Below are 24,491 nucleotides of genomic sequence, written 5' to 3'. Positions count from 1 at the left end.
TCCTTGTGGCTTTGATGACATTTCCCTAGTGACTAATGATGTGGAGCATCTTTTCATGTGTTTGTTGCCATTTGTATATTTTCTTTGGATGTCTGTTCAAGTCCTTTGCCCAATTTTAATTGTACTGTTTGTCTTTTTGTTGTTGTTGAGTTGTAAGAATTCTTTATATGTCCTGAATAGTAGACTTATCAGATGCATAATTTGCAAACGCTTTCTCCCATTCTGTGGGTTGTCTTTTCACTGTGTCCTCTGAAGCACAGGTTTTTAATTTTGATGGAGTCCCATGTATTTTTTTTAACTTTTTTATCTGTGCCTTTGGTGACATATCTAAGAATCTGTTGCCAAATTTAAAGTCATGAAGCTAGAGCCCCATGTTATCCTTGAGGATTTTATAATTTGTGCTCTTACACTTAGCTCTTTAATTTTGCTGGTTTTTCATATGGTGTCAGGCAGGAAGCAACTTCATCCTCTTGCATGTGGGCACTCGGTTTACCCCTTTGCTGAAGACACTCTTCTCTCCCCGTTGAACGGCCTTGGCACCGCAGATTGTCTGCTCCTGTGCCACATTTTGCTTCTTTTTAATGCTTTTTAAAAACCTTTTCTTATGGAGAATTTCAAATCTTTGACGAAAAGGGAGGGAATTTTATGATGAGCCCAACTTATTCATCAACCAGCACAGATGGGCAGCTATCAACGTCGAATCATCCAGTCTCACTTGGACTCCCTGATTACATAGGAACAAATCCCTGACAAGTCATGTTTTTAGTATGTAACTTTTAAAAATCAGCTTTTTGTATTTTTAACTTAACTTCTTGTTTGAACTGAGAGACTTTGAGGAAGAAATGTCTACAACGGTGGAGTGGCTGTAAGGGTGACAAGACGACTCTGAGGGTACTCCAGGGCTGGCAGAGAGAGCATGCTGAAAGCATGCCCTCGGACATGGTCCCTCGGGCCTGGAGAGGGTATAGTTCAGCCCCGTGGATGGTGGAGAAGGTCACTGAGTTTCTCCACCTCTGGTGGTGGTGAACCGGAGCAAAGGAAAATCTAAAACCCTGGGACCAGAAGCCCCTTATTCCTGCAAAGTCCCTCCGGGGCCTCTGCTGGCAGGGGCCATACCGTGCTATATAAAGAAGAAATGCTTGAAGGGTCTGCCATGCGTGCAGAACGAGCAAGGAGGGGTGGATTTGGAGCCTGGAGGCAATAAATGGATACCTGCACAACTTTTGAGGACGAGTGTACCTCCTAGGGAACAACAGCATAGGAGCCTGCCCCAGGGTCCTTCAATCTTCCCCTCCTGGCCCAGGCGCTATAGTTGCTACAGTTGCCCTGACAGCTACATATGTTATAAACCCCACGATACCTTGTTATCATTGCTGTTTAAACAGTTATCTTTTGAAGACATTTAAATAGTAAGAACAAACCTTGGTTTTGTACCCAGCAGTTCCTGTTTTCTGTGCCTCCTGTTCCATTTTGTAGACCCATGTTACCATCTGGTATCATTTTCCTTTGGCCTGAAGACACCCTTTCACATTTCTTATAGTGTGGGTCAGCTGGCAGTGAATTCTTTCAGCTTTTGTATGTCTGAAAAAGTCTCTAGCCTTCAGTTTTGAAAGCTATGTTCAAACGGTGTGGAATTCTAAGTTTCAGGGTTTTTCTCTCCGTGCTTTAAAGACGTAGTCTCTACGCTTTTCTGATGAAGCACCCACTTTCGTTCTTACCTTTGTTTCTCTGTACCTGATGGCCATCTTCTCTGGTGGCTTTTAACATTGTTCTATATATCACTGGTTATGAGCAATTTGATTATGACTGGCCTTGCTGTAATTTTTTTAAATGTTTTTGTGCTTGGAACTTACTGACCTTCTTAAATCCGTAAGTTTATATTATGTTTGGACAAATTGTTACTATTTATTAAATTTCTTTCTGTCGCCTTCTATAACCTCCTACTCTTTAGAGCCCAGTTATACACATAGTGAACTTCTTGAAATACCTAAGTATTTCATTTTTATTTTGGTGCTATTATAAATGGTACTGCTGTTTAAAAATCTGTGTTCTGATTGTTCATTGCTACTCTACAGAAACACACTTGACTTTTGTATCTTGTCCTTTTACCCTTTGACCTTGCTGAACTCAATTATTACAAGACATTTACCTTAGTAAACTTTTTGGAATTTTCTGTATGTATAGTTGTGTTGTCTGGGAATAGAGTTCTGTCTCTCCCTTTCCCAATGTTCTGGCATTGCTTTTTCTCACCTTATTGCCCTGACTAGGACACACATGTGGCACAGGGTAGGAAGGGAAATGAAGGGCTGTGCCTGTGAACTCAGAGGACAAGCTCAGTTTCCCGCTGTGGGTTGTAACGCTGGTGTAGGCATTTCTGTAGATGCCCTTTATTAGAGTAATTAAGTTTTCTTCTATTCCTAGCTTGATGAGAGTTTTTCATTGTTATGAATGGGTTTGGATTTTGTTAAATACCTTTTTTGCATGTGTAAGATGGTCATATGTATTTTTTCTTTAGTTTATTAATGTAGTGAATTACAGTGATCAATTTTTGGATGTTGAAGCAGCCTTGAATTCTTGGATAACCCTCACTTGTGGTGATGTTTTGCCCTGTTTGTTTTGCTGGATTCCATTTGCTAATATCTGATTGAGGATTTTTGTGTCTGTGTTCATGGGAGATATCAGTCTGTAGTTTTCTTGAAATGTCTTTGGTTTTTGTATCAGAGTAATGTTGAACTTATAAATGAGTTTTCAATTTTCAATTTTAATTTCAATATTCTTCCAAAGTTTGCAGAGAATTGGTATTATTACTCTTTTCTTTAACTGGTAGAATTTACGAGTGAAACCATCTGGGCCTAGGTGTTTTTTGGTTGTTATTGTTGTTTGTTTGTTTGTTTGTTTGTTTGTTTGTTTGTTGTTGGAATAGATGTAGGACCAGAGCAAACAGTTTTTTTCTTGAGTGAGTTTTGGTAGATTGTGTTTTTCAAGGAGCTGGTCTGTTTTCTCTAAATTGTTGGATTTGTGGAGATAGTGTTTGTCTTAGTCTGCTTGGGCTGCCATAACAAAATACATAGATTGGGTGACTTAAACCACAGACATTTATTCCTCATAGTTCTGGATGCTGGGAGTCCAAGATCCAGGTGCCTGCTTGGTGGTTTTGCAAACTCCTCGGGAACTTCCTAGGTGTATTCTGAAACTAGCCCCTGTTTATGGAGGGCAAGGAGAGACCAAGAAAGAGGCAGCCACTCCCAGGTCGGTAGGTGGCAGTTTTAATAAGCAAAGAGAACTTACATATGAAAGCTTGTCTCAGATGGCAGAAAGATGAGTAGATCCCATACTCACTGGCTATATCTTAAAAGCTTATAAAGAGGTCGTAACTGGGCTCAGCCATGTATACTTTGCATGTGTTCTCAACAGAACATCCCCGACTCAAGGCTGTGTCCTTGGACCGGCCTCTGGGCGCGGGAAAGTTGAGTGGAACCCACATCCAAGGACAGAGGAGGGGATGAGTACCTTCCTAGTACCTGGGTCCAGCTCACAGTTCAGCTGGCAGTCACGTCTTCTCCATGACCTTCCCAAAGCTTCAGATTTGGTTTCCAGTGAGAGCTCTCTTCTTGGTTTGCAATGACTCTGTACAGATAGTGAAGAGAGACCCCTGGTGTCTCTTCCTCTTCTTATAAGGGCAACAGTTCTAACAGGTCAGGTCTCCACTTTTACGACCTCATTTAACCTTAATCACTTCCTTAAAGGCACCCCTTCCAATGCAGGATTAAGGCTCCAACATATGGAATTGGGGGGATACAAGTAAGTTCCTTGTCATATACTCTAATTTTCTTTCTAATGCCTGTGGGATCTGTAGTGATGACCCCTCTTTCATCCTGATTTTGGTCATTTGTGTCTTCTCTATTTCTTGACCAGTCTGGCTAGAGGTGTATCAATGTTGTTGATCTTTTCAAGGAACCAACTTTTGATTTCATCAATTTTTCTCTTATTCTATTTAAGTTTCATTGATTTTTCTTCTTTATTATTTCTGTCCTTCTGCTTGATTTGGGTTTATTTGCTCTTTTTCTAGTTACTAAATTGGAAGCTCAAAATATTTGAGATCTTTTATTTTTTTCTAATATAAATACTTAATACTGTCAGTTTCCATTAAAGTATTGCTCAGCCGTGTCCCACAAAATCTGGTATGTTGTGTTTTCATTTTAATTAAGTTCAAAATACTTTAAATTTCTTTGACACCTTCTCTTTGACCCACAGTTATTTAGAAGCATGTTGCTTTCAAAATATCTAGGAATTTTCCATATATCTTTCTAGTTTAATCTCATTATTATCACAGAACATACTTTGTATGATTTCTATACTTTTAAATTTGTTCAGGATTGTTCTAAGTCCTGGAATTTGGTCTATGTTGATGAATGCTCCATGTACACAGAATACACACTCTGCTGTCGTTGGGTGGAGAGTTCTGCAGTTCAAGTCTGTTACTGTTTGGGTATTCTAAATCCTTCCCGATTTTCGGTTTACTTATTGTATTGATTACTGAGACAAGAGTGTTGACGTCTCTGACGAATTATCTGTTCAGTTTTATTCATTTTTGCTCCACATATTTTATAGATGCATACACATGTAGGATTGCTATGTCTTCATGCGATATCCGTCCTTGTCCCTGGTTACATCTTGTCTTACTCACATAACTATCCCAGATTCTTCTGATTCCTGTTTGCGTGGCATATCTTTTCCTCTCCACTTACTTTGCCTGCCTATATCTTTATATTCAAAGTGTGTTTCTTATATTTAAAGCACATTTGTTACACATTTCCAATGTTCTCATGGCACTTCACACACAGGGTGAACATTGTGTGTTGGGCCTACCTCTTCTTGAGGCCAGGCAAGGGCTCTTAACCCACTCTCCGACTCTGTTCGCCCAGTGCCTAGCAATGAGTGGTCACTGCACAGGATGTTTATGAGGGTTCAGATAGCCCACTGCATGGAAGAATCAAGATTTTGATGCCCTTCTTGAGGTGATGGGTGAACTGACCAGCCTTGGGACACAGGTCTTGGGCTACTCCTTAAGGACCTACTCTCAGATACAGGCGCCATGTCCAGCACTGCTGGTGGAGGCTGGTGGGTGTGTTCAGCTGGGCTGCAGCCGTGAGTTAGTGGCTGAAGTGGAGTCCAGGGCTATGGAGCTGAGTGCGAGACTTTACATACAAAAGAGGAAGGCTGTTGGCTCAGAAGTGCAAGGCCACAAAGGGGAGGGATGGAAAGAGGAAGAAGACCCACCACAAACTCCACCAAGAGAGGGTGCATTGCGGCTCCTGCCAGGGAAACAGCCCCATGAGAGCCCTGACACAGCAAACTGTTCCTTAGGACCCTGGCTGTGTCTCCTGCTCCTGGATGCCTGTGGAACAGCTTCTGTTTTCTGAGGACAGGCTCAGGATATTTAACTTTCTGAGCCAGGTGCAAGAGTGGAGGGCTATTCTCTGTGTGAGTGTAGTGACTGAGATCCTCAGGTCAGGCTGGGGGACCATGATGCTGCCGGTCAAGGGGAGATGTTATGGTCAGGGCTGTGTGTCCTCGCGTGGCCCTTGAACACCTTCCTGCTGAGTGAGAGGGGGTGTGAGTGGTTCACGTGGGCAGGCTTTGTGCCAGAATCACCTTGGGTCTTGTCCAGTTGGCAAGGAGGAGTGGGACCCCCAGCGTGGGCTCGGTGTTGACTCCTTGATTAGAGACACAGCCGACCTTGGCCGATGCTGCTGCCTTTGGTGGTTTGGGGAGTCATACGGGCACTGGGCTCTCTTCAACATAACAAACTTTATGCTCCCCCCCCCCTTTTTTAGGGCCAGAAATGATGATTCCACCAGGGGAGTGCATGTATGCTGGAAGGAAAAGAAGGAAGCCCATTCAGAAACAGTAAAGTATCACATCTTCTGTTTTTGCTGATTGTTCCTGATGAAGGGGGAACGTATTTGCATTTTCATTGAAAGGAGTGAATTTTAGGAATAAAGTGAATGAGGGAGAGGTTTTGCTGAGTCTTTCTGATGGGTAGAGGGGCTTGCAGAAACAGCATGAGACCCAGCGCCTGGGGCTGGCGGGTGTTTTGTGGGTTCTCTGCGCAGCTGGAAACCCACTGCTGCCTTTCTTAGCGACTTTGGGCTGCTTTCCTAACTTTGATGGCAAGGCAAGACAAGGCAAAGCTGAGTGACACCTTTCAGCTAGAAGTCAACACGGGGGGCCGAGATGTCACCATGGTTTTTGGTGAGCACCAGATCTCCTCCCTGCCCTGGTGAAACCTGTCCTCGCAAGGACACACCCACAGCCCCTGCGAGCGTTGCCGCACATGAAGGACACTGTGGGGCTTGTCCCCCTGCCTGTGGGCCTCCAGGAGGTTTACAGAGTAGAGAAAGGAACCTGTGACCCTCACCTCCTGGACACAACACCAGTGTTCACAGTCCCGCCAGCAGCCCAAAGGTGTTCAGGACAACAAGGTATGAATTTTGCGGCAGGGGTTTGGGACTGCCCTGCTGTGAGGCCAGCAGGTGTGGTTCCCAGAGCCCAGCGGCTGCCTCTGGCTCCTCCAAGGGGGTCCTGCAGTGTGTGCACTGTTGGCTGGGTTTCTGGTGTGTGTGTGTGTGTGTGTGTGTGTGTGTGTGTGTGTAATATAGCTCTGTTTGAGTCAGTGTGAGCATGTATATATAAGGCTCTGTGTTTGGGCCTGTGTTTCTGTGACCCAGGCTGCCCCTCTGGGCCCTGGTGGCTGCAGGGTTCTGTGAGAGGCCCCCGCCCAAGGATAGGCAACAAAGGCTTGAGGGGCGGGGCTTCGGAAAGTGAGTTTGTCACCTGAGCTGGTTGTGTGGCCACCGCGGGCCTCCTGGGCTCTGCAAGTGGAGGGTGAGGCAGGAGGCGGCTGAGTGTTTCCACGACTGGGTCCGGGGCGGGGCAGTGGTGGGGCTGAGTCCTGCTTGTGTGTGCTAGACAGGGTTCATTCTGGTGAGCACACAGTCACGTTGAGTAAGGAACGGCACCACGGCCCCTGGAGGTGTTGGTCACTTGCATCTTTTTCCTTATTGGGCTGTAACTGAAGGCTGTGGCACTGCACGTGGTTAAATGTGCAGTCTGGTCGGGTTGACAGCTGTATGCACCATGGAACACCACCAAAATCAAGGTCACCGACACTCGGATCGTACCCAGAGTGTCCTGTGTGCTTGCGGTCCCTGCCTCCACCTCCATCCAGGCAACCCTGACGTGCTCTGTGCCGTAGCCTGCTTTGCATCTCTGGAGTCTTCTGCGAGTGGAATCAGACACCATTTTGTTGGGCTTCTTCCCTTCAGCCTGATCTTGAGGCCCATCCACACTTCGTGTGCACGGAGCGTGCTCCTGTTTGCTGCCGAGTAGTGCTCCAGGGTCTGGACGCACCGCTTCGTTTACTCACCTGCAGATGGACATTCAGGTGCTTCCCAGGTTTGGGCCGTTGCGGGCAGAGCTGCCACGAATGTTTACACACAAGTCTTTGTGTGGATGGATGTTTTCATTTCTCTGGGGTAAATACCTAGGAGTGGGATTTTGACTCAGCAGATGTGTGTTCACTTTTAGGGAACCACCAAGCTGTTTTCCAGAGCAGCTGCGCCGTCTTGCTTGCCGGCAGCGCGCAGGGGCTCTCGGTCCTCTGCCTTCTACCCAGGTCCCCGATGGGCGGTGGTGCCGCCTCAACACGGCTTGATCTGCCTCGTTCCCCACGGGCGCTGGGCGTCTGTTCATGTGCTTGTGTGCCATCCACATATCTTCTCTGCTGTCTTCTTACTGAGTTTTAAAACTGCCTTACATATTCTGGATACAAGTTCTTGTGGACATTTTCCCCCAATCTATGGCTTACCTTTTCATTTCATTTTCTTTTTTAAAAAAGTAATCTCTAGGGGCGCCTGGGTGGCTCAGTCAGTTGAGCGTCTGACTTCAGCTCAGGCCATAATCTCGTGGTTCGTGAGTTCAAGCCCCACGTTGGGCTCTGTGCTGACAGCTCGGAGTGTGGAGCCCGCTTCAGATTCTGTGCCTCCCTCTTTCTCTGCCCCTGCCCCACTCACACTCTTTCTCTCAAGAGTGAATAAACATTAAAGAAATTGTGGTTTATATACACAATGGAATACTACATGGCAGTGAGAAAGAATGAAATATGGCCTTTTGTAGCAACATGGATGGAACTGGAGAGTGTTATGCTAAGTGAAATAAGTCATACAGGGAAAGACAGATACCATATGTTTTCAGTCTTATGTGGATCCTGAGAAACTTAACAGAGGACCATGGGGGAGGGGAAGGAAAAAAAAAAGTTAGAGAGGGAGGGAGCCAAAACGTAAGAGACTCCTAAAAACTGAGAATAAACTGAGGGTTTATCGGGGGTGGGAGGGAGGGGTGGGTGGGTGATGGGTATTGAGGAGGGCACCTGTTGGGATGAACACTGGGAGTTGTATGGAAACCAATTTGACAATAAATTTCATAAATAAATAAATAAATACATACATACATACATACATACATAAATAAATACTAATCTCTATGCCCAGCATGGGGCTCGAGCTCATGACCCTGAGATCAAGAGTCGCACGCAGCACTGACTGAGCCACCCAGGCTCCCCCCTTTCATTTTCTTAATGGTGATTTTCAAAAGACATTTAAAAGATATTGATGAAGATCAACTTACCCATTTTTTTCTTTTATGAGTTTGAGTGTACGTGTGTATTCTAAGAGTCCTGTGGCTATCCCAAGGTCTCAAAGATCTTATGTATTTTCTTGTAAAGTTTTTTTTTTTTTAACGTTTATTTATTTTTGAGACAGAGAGAGACAGAGCATGAACGGGGGAGGGGCAGAGAGAGAGGGAGACACAGAATCGGAAACAGGCTCCAGGCTCTGAGCCATCAGCACAGAGCCCGACGCGGGGCTCGAACTCACGAACCGCGAGATCATGACCTGAGCCGAAGTCGGACGCTTAACCGACTGAGCCACCCAGGCGCCCCGTAAAGTTTTATAATAGGCTATAGATTTAGGTCTGTGACCCACTTTGAGTTAATTTGGGGGGATTATGTATGGTGACAGTTGGTGTTCACCTGTTTTCATGGGTTTCCAGTTGACCAGCCCCGTTATTGGAAGGACTTCCTTTCCCTTGAACTACCATAGTATCTTCATCAAATGAATTGTCCAAAATCGGTGGGTTTATTTCTAGACTCCTTACTCTGTTCCCTTGTTCTATATTTCTATCTTTTCTGTAATACCAAGCCATCTGGAACATTGTAGATTTATGACAGGCTTAAAGTCAAAAGGATAGGTCCCCCGATTTTGCTATTTCATTGGTTATTGTTGGTCCTTTGCGTTTCCATGTAAGTTTTAGAATCAGTGTGTCAGTTCCTATAAAAAGCATTGTTGGAATTTTAATTTGATTACATTGAATCTACACATCAGTTCAGGGGAGCATTGCCGAATGTACGCCAGGTATTCTATATTTTTGGTGCCAGGGCTCTCTTCCATCTGAGCCTGAACTATCCCTGTGCTAATGGCACTGGTCCTTGTCCCCTGTCACCTGCTGAGTCTCTGCCCGGGGACTTGGAACTTACTCCACATGCCCCTGGGCCTGAGCCTGAAGCCCCTCAACCCCCATTCCCTCTCGTGCCCGTGGGCGTGGGGTGGGGTGGTTCCTGCTCTGGCCCATGGGACTGGGGAATGGGGTGGCGGAGATGCATCACGGGACAGCCAGTATTGTGAGAAACTTTGAAGGGGCTCTTCCAACGCCCATTTCTCCAGCAGGCTAGTGTCCCTCCCACAGGTGCCCCAAGAGGGCAGGGGTAGGAGAAATATCATGGCCCAGCTCATCTTCAGGCACAGGCTGTCTGGGGAGACAGGGGAGCAGCTCCCCCCCCCCAGCCCTGCACAGAGGTGAGGTTTCAGCAGGGGCCACCTGCCGGTCTCCCACCGTCTCCCCTTCTCTGACCCTCACACCTGCCCTGAGTGCTCCTGTGTCTCTGGGGAGGCCTCGGGTGTCTTTCACTGACTGGGGTGGGGGTGGGGGGCTCTGCTCTAGCCAGCAGGTGCCAGCCCACACTGGAGCTGCTGAGTTTATCTCCAGGCCTCCTGCCGGTTTAAATTTTGCCCAGCAGCATGAGTGATTTGGGGGCATATGCCTCATTAAGGAAGAAAAACAGCAGAAAGTGAGAAAAGCAAAGATATAGGAGGAATATTTGTAAATCATGTATCTGATAAAGGGCTTCTGTCAAGAATATAAAGAACTCCTACAACTCAACATTAAAAAGACAACCCAGTTGAAAAATGGGCAAAGGACTTGGGGAGACATTTCTCCAAAGAAGACACACAGACGCCCAACAAGCATGTGAAAGGGTGACCATTACTGGCCGTTAAGGAAAATACCAGTCAGACCGCAGCGAGGCACTCCTTCACGCCTGCGAAAATGGCTGTTCTACAGAAAAAGGAAACTGATGTGTCCATGAGGGTGTGGAGCGCCGAACCCTCACCTGGTGCTGGTGGTGACGTCTTTGGGTGCAGCCGCTAGTCTGGCAGCTCCTCAGAAGGTGAAGTGGAGTGACCACACCGACCCGGCTGTCCACTCCCGGGCGTGCACTGAGAGAACTGAAAATTAGGTGTGAGCAGGGTCTTAGGGTCATACGGCATTGGGTACGATGTCCGTCGAGTGAAAGCTGGCCAGACTTCCATCGAGTTGTGAACAGGTGAGCAAATGTGGTCCATCCACACGACGGAGTGTTATTCACCCAGAAGAAGGAGTGGGGTCCTGATAAACGCTGCACCACAGTTACTTGAAGACATGATGCCAGGTGGAAGAAGCCAGACGTGAAAAGTCTCACACTGTGTGGCTGCACGTGTGTGGAATGTCTAGAACAGGCAGAGCCGTGGAGACAGAAGGCAGCTTGTGGTTGCCAGGGGTGCTGGAGGGAGACCGGGAGAAACTACTGAATGGGTACAGGGTTTCATCTGGAGCCATGAGATGTTTGGGACTTGACAGAGGTGAATGTACATTTTGAAAAGCTAGTGTTGTGTGAATTGTACCTCAAAGCAAACAAAGAAGTGGCCCCTGGGATCGGGGCATCAGGCTTCTCTGTGCTTTTGTGGCCAGGGGCCCTCAGACTCTGCAAAGTAGGTTTGTGCTGCGGGCCCCTCCTGACAGACGGATTGCTGGGTCTCACCACACTTGTAAGTGAACACACAGGGACAAATAGGAACTCCTAGACAAAAGAGACCTCAGCCCCTAAAAACGGGAGCCCTCCAGCCTCCCAGGTGCCATGACCCCAGGGAGGGTTGGCCCTGGGAGCCAGGCAACCTGGGTCCAGCGCCAACAGCCCCTCCCCCTGCCGCCTCTCCACCCAACTCTGGCTGCCACTTTAGGTTCAGATGCTTTGATGTGGGTGATGTTTAGGAAGGGCCTGTATAGAGCTGTTTCTGTGAGGGCGGTTAGGGTCAGAGGAGAGGGACTGTCATCCGGCAGTGGGGGGGGGGGTGGTAAGAGGGTCAGATGAGGGAGGCCAGCTCTGCCCTCTACCAGGATGGTGGACAGGGAAGCCCTGGGCAGGGGGATCCCCCTTGTGGGGGAGAGCAGATCTGTTGTGGGGCAAAGGGAAATGGAACCCAGGCCACCAGCCACCTCACAGAGGCACAGCCCATGACGTCAGGGCTTCAGAAGGGCGGGTGGGACAGCGCCCAGGTGCCCAAGGGTCCTCTGTTACCCCCTCCTCGGACCCGTTCAGCCCTGCTGTGTAGAGGAGAAACTGAGGCCCAGAAGCATCAGTCACACCTGGACTGCAGGTCCTGAAAAGGTCCTGCGTTTAAGAAAAGCCTGGAAGAGGCTGAGCACATGCAGCCTGGGGCCAGGGATCCTCCTCACACTTGGGGAAAAGTTAGCACAGAGAGGTCAGGAAATGTGCTGGAGCCACACAGCTTGCCTGCAGCTGTGTCCAAGGAGACCTGCTCTCTGTCTCTGAGCGCCCTTCCTGGTAATGGATCCCAGCTTCCTCGTATGCACAGTATCAGGAGCCTTTTGTCCTTTTCAGCACCTTTTCTCACTTAGAAGCTGATCCACGCCATAAGGTCACTTCTGGGGACAGGTGTGTGCTCCATGGGGTGACGGCCCCTGGCGGGAAACCCCGAGTCTGATGGCGCTTGCTTCCCTGCAGGAGGCCGGCCACGGGGGCTGAGAAGTCAAACCCGTCCAAGCGGCACCGGGACCGCCTCAACGCCGAGCTGGACCACCTGGCCAGCCTGCTTCCGCTTCCTCCTGACATCGTGTCTAAGCTGGACAAGCTTTCCGTCCTGCGTCTCAGCGTCAGCTACCTCAGGGTGAAGAGCTTCTTTGAAGGTAGGACTCTCTTCTGTCCATCTGTGCTCAGCTGGGTGTCACCTGGGCTCGCTTCGGTCTCACCCGGGCCCACCCCGCTTTACTGGGATGGACCAGTTTGCACCCTGTCTTGGGTAATCATTTAGAGGAGCGGGCACTGAGTGCTGATGACCCAGGGCAGCTCTGTGCAAGGCTCAGGGGCTGGCCCTCCCCCTGCTCAGCTTCCCCACGGCCTCAGGGCTTCAGAGGACCAGGCAGATCCTCTCTGTGGGGAAGCAGGACCAGGGCTGAGCTCAGGAGGCCGTGTTCCCCCATTAGCCCGTGTCACTATTGGGTGGCCATCCTTCCGTGTTGTTGCTTTGTCTGTCCCGGGGATGCTGTGATCCCAGCCAGGCACCAGCCCCTCTGCGCAAGGGGTCCCTGGTGTGTCAGTCCCTTGCAGTAGCTGGGGATGGGTGCTCTCCTATATCTGATGCTCCCAACCAGGCCTCATTCTCCACGTGTCCTGGCTCAGTTCCTGGTAAAGAAATGTGGCTGTCACCACGCTGTTTCAGGGCCCATGACTGCCGTCATCGTCCCGAATTAAGTCTGAACTTCTTACCAAATCGCAACTTACTACATGTCTTTGGGAGTGGGTAAGACAAATGTGTAAAGGGGCGGGTCTGGGCACCAGGGAGTGGTGGGGGCTGTGGCCAACAGCAGAGTCTATACTCTCTACCCAAAGGCTTTGGAGGTCGGTTTTTGCACATCCTCATTTTGCTGCACAAAACACCCTGGGCTGCAGTGAGGACGCTGGCCAGGGCTGAGGTCCTCGGGTGATGTGAACCCAGGTCTGTCCCAGCTCCCACACCTGTGGGGACAGTTTGCCCTGAGATGATCATGGCAAGGCCCGAACGCACCTTAATCAGACACGTCTGAGGTGCGACTCGGCTACTGTGCATTGCTGGCCTTCTGCAGCCCCCCAGGAGAGGGAGGGCGGTTTTCTTGAGGACTTAGCCTACCTTCAATCCCAACTTCCTCCAGAGACCCCACCATGAGGAAACATTAGGGGCCTGCAGGCAGCTCTGCCCAGTGCATACTCCACCTGGGCACCTTGCCGACTGACCCCCCCAAAGGGCCCCACACGCTGGCCTCCATTTTCTCTCATGGAGCAGGAATCCCAGATCCTCTGACCACTACTGGGCTCGGAGAGCCTGCTCTGTGTGTGAGAGCTCTGCATGGAGCTCCCTCCCAACCTCCGTCTGACACCCCAGAACCCTGGGGGCTCACCCATGTGTGTGCCCTCTCTGCTCTGGGGTGTGGAGCCCAGTGGGTAGTCTGGGCTGGTCCTGAGCCACACAGAGATGTCCCATCATGGAAAGGCCGCCTGTCATCATGGGGAGGCCGAGTGCACTGGGCTGGATGGCCACGTGGCCTGCTGAGCCAGGCTTGGTCCTGAGGGCTGGTGGCTGCCACATTGGCCATGCCCAGGACCCCTCTGGGGCATCCCTGTTCCCCTGTTCCCCTGTGCATCCCCGTGCTGCCCCTTCCATCCCTGACGTGGCCCCGTGGGATTCGCAGCCGGGGCTGGAGCTCACCCAGCGCTCAGCCCAGGTCGGTCTTCCTCACTAAACCTCGCACTCTTCCTTTGGGTTAAAAGGGTGCCACCTGGGGGTCCGTCACCCAGACTTCCGTGGCTGGAGCCCAAGCTCACAAAACACTCCCGCTGAAGTATTCTGTAGGGTGACAGAGAATGGTGCGTGGCCCTCAGTGGAGGTCACCAGGAGGGTCTTGTGGGCTGGTGGGCTTCCCACAGGAGGCAAGGGGCAGGCGCTGTCTGCAGGCTGCGCTGAGGCAGCCCCTCACCCCAGTCTGTCCGAGGCTCTGGCCCCTTGCTGCCAAGGTCCTACATCTCGGGACGGGGCAGGGGCGGGGGCTGCTAGTCACTTGTATTCTCCCTGCTGTGGTCTGGGCCCCTTCCCCATGGGACGGAGGGGTTTTGTGTTCCTTCCCCAGCTGCACTGGGGTATCCCCAGGCCCTCGGGTGACAGGACCAGCTGTATGCAGTGCAGTCCTGTCCCCCAACCTCCATAGCTGCAGCTGCTGTGTTTTCTCACTGGCCACGTTCAAAGCCACGTCTGTTGTCTGGATTCTCCTTCCCAGTGTCCACATGTCTGGCTCAGGCCCTCTCTCCTTGAAGTGCTGGAACCTTAGATTTCAGGTTCTTGGTGGCTCTGGGACCTCCGGTGAGGGGCCAAGAAAGGCCCGCAGATGGGAAGACCGGTGTAACTGGGGGTGCTCTTCCGAGCATCTGTGCTCTGAGTAGAAGCTGAGAGCCCCAGGGGCCCCCAGCCCCAGGCCCCAGGGGTTCTATCCCCATGCGCAGGGCCCATCGCTTTGCCCTGGGGCACATCCCCAGGCCCCAGGGGTTCTATCCCCATGCTGGGGGCCTACCTCCTCATGCCCGTGGCTGTCTGGTGGGCACTCTGAGCCCCGATGGTGACAAGATCAGTTCACTGAGGTGACTTGGAACATTTTCGTGCTGTGCGGGACAAGAGTGCTTTTCTAGGAGGTTTGTGATGTGATGAGTAAGTCGACAAAGTCATACAAAATGTGCCGGAGAGCCAGGTGTCCACACCAAGGGCGCGGTCCCCAGACTTGCCTTCGTGAAGCCCCTCTGTCATGGACGGCCACCTCAGCTTCCACGGTGGCCTCTTTAGGCGGCTCGGGGAGGTTTGGGGCTGCCCTGGGTGGGGTTGGTGGTTCGCCTCCTGTTGACACACCCTTGCAGACCTGACCTCCTGGCTGGGTGGTTGGGAGGGAACCAGGTCACTTCTCTGGATGGGTCCAGCTGTTCCCAGCCAGGCCAGGGTTGGTGGTCTCTGAAAGGCTCCCGTCCGCTGTTTCTAGGGCTTCAGGCAGCTGTTCAAGTATCTGCCTGCACGCCTCGCCTCTCTTAACTAGCGGTCGGTGATGTTCCTGACCTGCCACCCCACGCCTCCCGCTGGTGCACGCGGACGCCCTTCAGGTCTGTCCGAGAAGCTAGGGCTGACTCCAGGTCCTGCAGCAGGTGGGCCAGCCCAAAGCTCACAGCTGCCTGGCCACTGTCACAGTCAGGTGTCAGAACAAAACTTGGTTTCTCCACAGCACCGTTTCTGTCAAGGGTTCTGAAGTGTGGGATCCCCTTGAAGCTGCACAGTTTAGAGGAAATCGTAGAAAGTTTCCCGAATTCATTTTCACCGTGGAGTTAGAAAAAAGTCAGGCTGCAAAAAATCGGATCTTAATCTGCACTTCCTGACTCAGAAATAGATGAGTTAATTTCATTAAAGCTTCCATAAAATGTCACCTTTGGGAAGGATGTGACCTGGAAAATTTCAGCTTCAGATGGTAATAAGGCCTGAAAACTTGCCTGTGATGTTTACTTTAGTGCTGGCTTTTGTGGATTTTTGAAAGGCAGCAGATTTTTAATTTTTTTTTTATCTGGTTTTTGCACAGGCAAGGGGCCAGTCAGTGCTTCTGTGTTACCAACCCCTCTGCTCAAATGCAAGACTGGGATTTTCCAGTCTTGTGGATTTCATCGTTCACCCGATAGGAAATTGGGGGCTGAGGAAAAGGGGGAAGTCAGGACAAACAGGACCCTCGAGGTGGGCTCCCCCAGCATGTGGGGCCTGAGAAGCCCCAGCACCTCCTCACTCAAGCCTGGTAGTTGGTTACGGCCACCCTCCCAGGCATTAGCTCTGCAGTGTGGGCTCGTCTGGGACACTTGCTGGCCAGAGGAGCAAAGCTCAGGTGGTGGAGAACCACCACTCACAGGTAACGGACCCAAGGTCCACACGGTGTGTCCATCCCGTGAGTCTTGTGATGGGAGCATCAGCAGGGCTCCTGACTCTGTGGAGAGAAGTGTCAGAGAGGGCAGCAGGGGCGATAAGCAGAATGAAGTGAGAAGGGGGAGGTGGAAAAGCAGTTTCGGCTGTCTGTGGGAACGTCGAGATTCCGACCCTGGGTCAGTGCTGCCCATGGGTCGTGTCTGGGCCTCCCGTCCCTTTGCGTTTTCTCCGCTCAGCCTGTGGGGCTCGATTCTGCACATGCCGAATGGAGCCCTGCAGGGGTGAGTCCTGGCCCCTGCTCACCTGGTGGGCGGGTCCAGAAGCCCACATGTCAGGAGGGTGTGCCCCAGAAGCTTCCCGAGAGGCCTTGCCCGCGCGCAGCATGTCAGGAGGGCAGTTTGCCTTGATGGTCTTAGGACCAGCAACGGAGGCGTGTACAGCTAGCTGAGTGGCACCAGTTTTCAGCTGTCACTAGAGTTACCCTTCTCTCGATGAGCCCTGTGCATCCCTCCAAATGCACACACCAAGGCCCGCACCCCGGTGTGGCTGTGTTTGGAGATGGTGCCTCTGAGGAGTATTAAGGTTAAATGAGGCCCTGCGGAGGACCTGACCCCACAGGATTAGTGTTGGTCTGAGGAAGCCAGGAAAGATTTCACCAGAAACTGAATCTGCTGGTGCCCTGATCTCAGGCCTCAGCCTCTAGAGCTGTGAGGAATACTTACCTGCCGTTTACACGCCTGTGCGTGGTGTCTTGTTACAGGGACCCAGGCTGACTGAGATGGGCCTTCTGGGGGCAAGAGGGTTGGGACCTGCCCCCTCTCCTCTCATGTGGAGCGTCCAGGGGCTTTGTCCCCCAGGCACATGGATACGGGTCACTGCTGCCTCTCACCTCATCTGCTGCTGGAACCACCTTCCTTACCCCTTCCTTCCCAACACTGACACCTTCCAGAATTGGTTCCCTGGGGCATTTCCAGCAAAGACACGCTAGTGCTTGGTCATTCAGGATAGAGTGCCTGTCCTGTCCTACTGTCTGTGGCCACCAGCTTCTGACCCTGCAGGAAGGGCCCCCAGCACTCCTCAGATCACTCTTGATTCTTCTATGCACTGTTTTATTTACCTTACCATATCTTAGCTACTTCCAGGAAGAGGAGCAAGCACTCATTGGTCTGTGCACCGATTCCCTCCCTCCCTTCTGGTACCTGCATCTGCTCAGACCTGATAAGGAGCCAGAACTCAGGGTCAGCACAAAACAGCTTTGATTTTTTTTTTTTTCTCTCCCCGTCCCAGCAAATCTCCTTTCTGGTTGGTTCCTCCACTACCCATGGAAGAACCAGGGCAGCTATGGATGTTTCTGGTCCCTTCCAGGGAATTCAGTGTCCCCTCCCCACCCCTTCACTCCATCATGTTGGCTTCCTATGCAGGCTGAGCTTGGTATTAGTATGATCCGTCTTTCAAGTGTGAGCCTTCTCCCAGCCCTCACCTGGAGCTCCAGCAGGCAGAAGGGCGGGGGCTCAGGCTGGCGCTTCTCCTCTTGGTCCTGCCCCACTGGTAGCTGTGGTTTCCTGCCCTTCTGGTTCAGAGCAGCAGCAGAGAGGAGAGGCGAGGGTTCGTTGAGGTCCTACATGACTGGCATTGTCATGAGCCGGCCGGCAAGGCTCAGTGGGGGACCCAGAGGGGTCTTCTACTGCGGTTGGTAACACTGGCACTCTGTCCTCTCCAGCCGGTCCCTGGCACCTCCTTTCTTAGCCTCAGGTGTCAGAAGGTACCTCTAGCCTCTTCTGTTGTAGTCTCTGCTCATGTCTCCAGGCACCCTCTTGGAGGACTTGAGACATCCCAGGCCAGTGGTTGGGCATTATGACCCTACCTGCTCCCCAGGAAACACTCACCTTAGACCCACTAGGTTGGTAGATGGCACTTCCCACGTGGATGCAGCCCAGGTGCCTACCAGGAGCCTTAGGGCCCACCTTTGTCCTTTGGATTTCTTGAGTGTAGAGAGACGCCAGTCTTCAGGGTACAGGTGGGGGCATGCAACTCACAACACAGACCCTCCAAGGAGACCCTCCTCCCATCCTTGAGCATCTCTTGTTTCTGACACCTCCTTTGTAACCCTGCCTAGGTCACCTGGAATCTCACTTTGGGACTTGGGTATAGTTGGCACTTTGTTGTCTTGGGGCCTCAAGTCTTTCAGACAGAAAGAGTTCCATATTAATAACCTGTTATAAGGCAAGAAAACAGAAGATCCACCATGGTCCCCATCCCCGGGCGTTTAGAGTCTAGTGGGAGAATTCTGCTACCAAATATACGCCTTCTTCCATTTCCAACAATACAACAGGCCAGTAACTAATCGGTCATCTTGCTGCTAACAGCCAAAAATGCAAGATAAAATATCTGAAACCTGTCAAAATATATCAGTGGGCAAGCAGGAGATTAAGGAATACTCAGAGACCAAAAACAAAATGAAGCTGAGAACCCAAAGAGAGTTTTATTAAAGGAAATTTTAAATGTTTATTTATTTATTTTTGAGAAAGTGCATGTACACAAGTGAGGGAGGGGTAGAGAGAGAGAAGGAGAGAGAATCCCATGCAGGTTCCATGCTGTCAGCACAGAGCCTGATGTAGGGCTCGATTCCACAAACCATGAGATCATGACCTGAGCCAAAATCAAGAGTTGGATGCTTAACCAACTGAGCCACCAGGCGCTTCTATTAAAGGAAATTTTGAAGGATGTACTTCATGCAGAAGGAAGGGCATTCCAGGTGGGAGACCTGGAGTGAAGATGAATGGAAGAACAGGAGGGTGGTGACCATGTGGGCAGATTGACACAAACACTGACAGTATAAAACAGTAGTACTACCATGTTGGAAGAACAAGAGAGAGAGAATAAATTCCTAACCATAAAAGTGGAGAGGGAGACTTGAGGCACAGACTTTGGTGGTTCTTGTGTTAATGTCCTATGGAAGCTGGCTAACTAATTCATCATAAACTGTCCATAATAATCATCAGGGTGAAAGAAATGGGGTTTCCCTTAAAACTAGTGGAGAGACAAAGTAGAATAAGTAGATGTAATCAATATTCTTAGACAAGAAAGAAGAAAACAGAGATGTGGAAGGGGGACTAGAAACCACAAAATCCCAAATGTGTCATGAACTACAGTAAATGTGAATAGACTAAACATGACAACTGAAAGATAAGGATTATTAGGGTGGATTACTATGTCTGTTTACAAATGGCATGGAAAGGTTGAAAGAAAAAGGATGGAAAAATGCTAACTGAAAGAAATCTCATGAAGCCATTTTAATGTAAAAAAATTTAGTTTTTGGTTAAAAAACATAACTGGAGATCATGAGAGAGTCACTACATCATGATTTAAAAAATTTATATCAATTAAAGTTTTTTAAATTGAAAACATTTTATCAAGCACTAAAATGGTTTTATTTATTTATTTAAAGTTGATTTATTTGAGAGAGAGAACAAGCAGGGGAAGGGCAGAGAGAGGGAAAGAGAATCCCAAGCTTTGACCTGGGGCTCAAACTCATGAACTGTGAAATCATGACCTGAGCTGAAATCAAGAGTTGGATGCTTAACCAACTGAGCCACCCAGCACTGAAATGATTTTACATTTATGTGCTTCCAGTAACATAACCTTGAAGATATATAACAAATATTGACAGAACTATACAGAAAAATAGATGAATTCATCCCCATGAAAGATTTTAAGTTATTGTCTCAGTGTTTAATAGATCAAATAAATAAAAATCAGTAAAGATTCTAGGAGACTTCACAATGCAAAAAGGGTTAATCTAAAGGACACACATAAAACACTACTCTGAAACTATAGAATTCACATCTTTTCAAGCCCACGTGGAATTTATAAATATACTGAAGACATATTGGCCAATGAAAGCAAGTCTCAATAAATTTCAAAAGACAAAATCATGACAAATGCATGTTATAAGACCTCAATGCACTTGAGCTGGAAATCAGTAATAAAAGATGACTTCAAAACCCTTATATTTGGAAATAAACACACTGGTAAATAACTCATAGATGAAAGAAGAAAACATCATGAAACTTAGAAAATATTTACAAATCAAAATGTGGGGCATGCAGCTAAAGTAATCCTCAGAAATAAATAACCCTATGTGTTTATATATGAAAGAAGAAAGGTGGAAAATTAATGAACTAAGCATTAGGTTCAGTAGTTCTGATAAAGCAAAGCAAAATAAACAAAAAGAGTCCAAGAAAGCAAATAATAAAAGAGAAGATATTGGTGAAACAGAAAAGAAACGTACAATAGAGTTCCTCTAAAATGATAAAATTTGTAAATATCTAGTGAAACTGAATGAGGAAAAAAGAGTAAATAGTATTAGGGACCTAAAGGGAACATGATTCTAGGCACTGCACATATTTGAAAGGTAACTGAAGGCTATTATGAGCAAATTTATGTCAATAAATTGGAAAACAAATGAATACATTACTAGAAATATAGCTCATTAGAAATGACTCAAGAAGAAATGGAAACCCTAGTCATATGACTATTTTGAAAAGTCGAATCAGTAGTTAAAATGTAGACCCAGAGGGTTTTAAAGCAATCTCTACCAAATATTAAAGGAATTAATATTAAAGGAAAAATAATTCCACTCCGTACTGAATCCTGCGATGTTGGATTGGAATTGGAGGTACTGGTGCGAGCTCATCATTTTCAAAATACAAAGATAGCTATAGACATAAATACGTGTGTATAGGTGTGTGTTCTGCCCACTGGCAAGGTCTAAGGTTGCTGTGAGCATAGCTCACACTCAGATCTTGGTTTCTAGATACTGTTCACCATCAAAAGGAACTCAGGCCTCCTTCCAGAGTTGGAGCAAGGAAAGCTTAGAGCATCTCAAGCCAGAAAGTGAGGCAGTGCTCAGAGAGGAATGGAGACATCCCACAGGACACAGCCATCCCAAGGGGGCTCTCACTGGCCAAATCTGGACCATTTCAGCATTAAAATGAAAAAGAATAGTAACAGATCATAACCCAGTGAGTAAAATAGGATTCCATAAGCCCACGCTGATATGTATGCATAGACGAATGAATGAATGAATGAATGAATGATAAGACAAAGTTTTCCGGGGGCACCTGGGTGGCTCAGTTGTTTTAAATGTGTGACTTTGGTTCTTGTCATGATCTCACGCTCGTGGGTTTGAGCCCTGTGTCAGGCTCTGTGCTGACAGCTGAGAGCCTGGAGCCTGCTTTGGATTCTGTGTTTCCCTGTGTCTCTGACCCTCCCCTGCTCCTGTGTGTGCTCTCTCTGTCTCTCTCTGTCTCTGTCTCTCTCTCAAAAATAAACATTAAAAAAAAAGACAAAATTCTCCTTAGGGCAGAGTGCTGAAGAAGAAGCCCGGGCTGTGGAAAGGTGACTGGAGACAGATGTGATGTACAAAGTCATCAGTCATTCACCGTTGTAGCAATAACTCAGGCAAGAAATTTCTGTACTAAAATTAGTGGGTGAAAGTGGGCTCAGAAGTGGAATTTTAATAGTCTTGAGCCGCCTCCCAACAAGTATGAGTTCACACCTAAGGGAAAAACTTAGAGTGGAGAAACCCACCACCTGCCTTAGGCCACCAAATCTGACCCCTCACATGCTGGGCAACAGGAGGCAGAGAACATGTCCTCTTGGGTGATGTTCCTGAGAGGGTGAGCAGACCATGGTCTAAGCTGAGGAAACACTGGACAACCCCCAACTGAGGGGCAGTTTGCAGAGTTGCTGGCAATGATCTTCAGGGTCATTGAAGTCAAGGAGGACAAGGAGACTGTCTGCAAGGAGAGGTAGGACCGACCCAGCTGAAGGGTGTTTGGGGGACACTCAGTGGAGTCTGGGCAAAGCCTTCGGTGCACGTGGTGCTGTTCTTCCCGCTGCTGTTGTGAGAAGAGGGAGGAGGCCCGAGGAGTGGTTCTGGGGTGTGGACCCGGGTGGCTCCGGAGCGGGTGTGAATGGGGGTGGCTCCGGAGCCAGTGAAGAGCACGTGCCTGGGGGAGCTGGTGGGGCCCGGGAGGGCGTGGCACACCCATGTGTTTGTCAGACAAGTCCCATTGGAACCTTCCCGAAGCACTTGGCTCTTGGGGCACCCAGTCCTTGGTAAAAAGCAAGAGAATTGCTAGCACTTTCCGCAGCCACCGTTAGCATCAGCCGTTTTGCAGGGGGGTCTGAGCAGTGCTGGCTGGTCAGGGGGAGCAGGCCAGTGGGCAGCTGTGGGGACTGGGAAACACTGGGGGAGCAGGGTGCCACAGAGCGAGCAGAGGGGTCGCCCCGTGTCTCACTTGGGGGATACTCCCTTGGTAGCTCTGCGCACCTGCTGGGCTCATTTTCTTGCAGCCAGGCCCCCGCGGCGCCTCCGCTCCTCCAGGTGGTTTCTCGTGTCAACCCCAGACAGCGTCCCCAGGAGGTACACCCCCAGGATGGGCTGGCATTGTAGACGCTGAAGAAAGGGGTGCCTGCTTGAGCAAGGGAACGACCACATCCCGCAGAGGCCTGTGCACCTGGACAGCTCTGGGCACCGAGGCCTCCACATCCCTTCAGCCTGTAGCATCCACCACGAGGGAAGCATGGTAGGAAGCGCTTCCTTCACAGTGACGTGTGGTGACGATTCACACAACCACCTTGTCAGGTTATTTGCAAATTTGAGGTTCCGTAACTGGAGGCTTCTTTACAAATACATCATAAGTTCATTCTTTATACATGAATCAGACGTTCTCTGGTAGCTTTGCTTCTCCAGAGCTCAGGACACTGGACCAGTAGGTACAGCCCCAGACTCTTTGCTAGCAAAGAGTCCCCCAGCGTGGCGGCTCAGAGCACCCAAGGGTAGGCCAGGGCTCGCTGACTGTGGGTGTGACCGTGGGTCCTGCACACTGGCTCGTGGGCTGCTTCATGTACCTGCACACCACGCAGTTATTTGTCGAGTAAGTATTGGAGTTTCTCAAAGCACCAGCATGCTGTGTGGGTTATGTTTTGTCGTGTTTCACAAAATGTTCCTTGAACTCTTGGCTTGACGCTGGTGTACTTCTCTCGTGATGCGTTGAAACTTAACAAAAACGCCTAACGAGTGGGCTTGTCCCGGATGTTTCACACCATGAAAAGGATATGGATCCCCAATGTGTGTAAGTTCCCCTCTCTTTTTGTTCCCAAAGAGCTGTTTTTGGTTGTATCTTGCTTTGGGGATTTAAGGAAAGAGTGCACTTTCTCTGCAGGACATGTGACCCAACTTACGCAGAAGTGGTTGGAAATGTGTTCTTTTGACCAGAGAAAGTGGATGGGGTGGCCACTCTGTCTCTCATCACTGGCTCTGAGGAAATGCATTGTCTGTGGTGCCTTTTCAGCCGTACTAAAGTGTGAAATCTCTAAAGCATGCCTGGTACATTTTGGAAAATACGGAAAGTTTTTACAGAAAATCGACAACTTGATGCAACGTACATCTTGGAATGTGCTCTTACTCCCTAAATGCAGAGCTTGCAAGAAACAAGCGTGTTTCTTTATACTCGTGATGTTTTTTCTTGCCTAGGGACCTTGAGGCTTTGAATGGCAGCTTTAACCCTTCCCCCTCACTGGCTGCCACTGCAAGGGTCCTGCAAGGACTCGCACCTGCCAGTCTGCACCTGCTGGGACCCTTGCCCTGGCTGCTGGTTCTCCTCCCCTCTCCACGGGCCACAGACATCTTCGCCTCCTGTCAAAATGTGCCCACGCCACGTGTCAAAAGCAATGTTTCTCCTGCCCTCCCTCGTTGTCTAGGCCCCAACATAGAGCATATACACCCTCGCGCAGGACATGCCGTGTGTACACACACCCTTGGTTACTTCGCTCCATCCGCCCCTCCGGGCCTGTTCTCTTACCTGCTGGGCCCACCTGGTTGGTTGGCATGATGCAGGGAATGAGAGATGTAAATGTCAGTCCCCGTGTGCCCTTGCCTGTGGGGGGCCCCGTGTGTAATCGTGAAATCATTTTGTGATTCATAGGAGGGGGCACTGCCTGGGAAGACCGTGGGGACGTGGCTGGGGTGCACCCCCCACCAGCATGGGGGAGACATCCAGCCTCAAACGAATGAATGGATCACCCGAGAAGGGAAGGCCAGCAGGCTTGCCCTCACCCCGCCCCCATGCTGCCCCTCAGGGGATCTCCTCCGGCCAGGCCTGCAGCCTGGGTGAGGTGGAGTGTCACAGAGAGGGGCCACGGTGAACATCCCTCCAGAAACCCCCATCTGCCTGCAGAGTTGGAGCAGGTCATGGACGAGTGCCCTTTGGAGCGGGCGAGGTCCCTGCAGGGCTGCAGAGGGAACGTGCAGGTTGAGGCAGCACATCTTTTCATGGG

At 49.7% G+C, this 24,491-nt stretch overlaps 1 protein-coding gene across 1 annotated transcript in view; it reads left to right on the top strand.

The window, feature by feature from the left end:
* AHRR (aryl-hydrocarbon receptor repressor) overlaps positions 1-24,491 on the top strand; it is an 84,764-nt gene that overhangs the window by 3,851 nt on the left and 56,422 nt on the right. The window contains exons 2-3 of the mRNA XM_030333368.1: positions 5,838-5,910; positions 12,179-12,360. Coding sequence (XP_030189228.1) covers positions 5,846-5,910; positions 12,179-12,360 — 247 coding nt within the window. The 5' untranslated portion in view covers positions 5,838-5,845. The remainder of the gene's footprint in view (positions 1-5,837; positions 5,911-12,178; positions 12,361-24,491) is intronic.

This window comes from Lynx canadensis, chromosome A1 (genome assembly GCF_007474595.2).
Source record: "Lynx canadensis isolate LIC74 chromosome A1, mLynCan4.pri.v2, whole genome shotgun sequence".
NCBI lineage: Eukaryota > Metazoa > Chordata > Mammalia > Carnivora > Felidae > Lynx > Lynx canadensis.
This window is presented reverse-complemented; position numbering and strand designations above follow the sequence as displayed.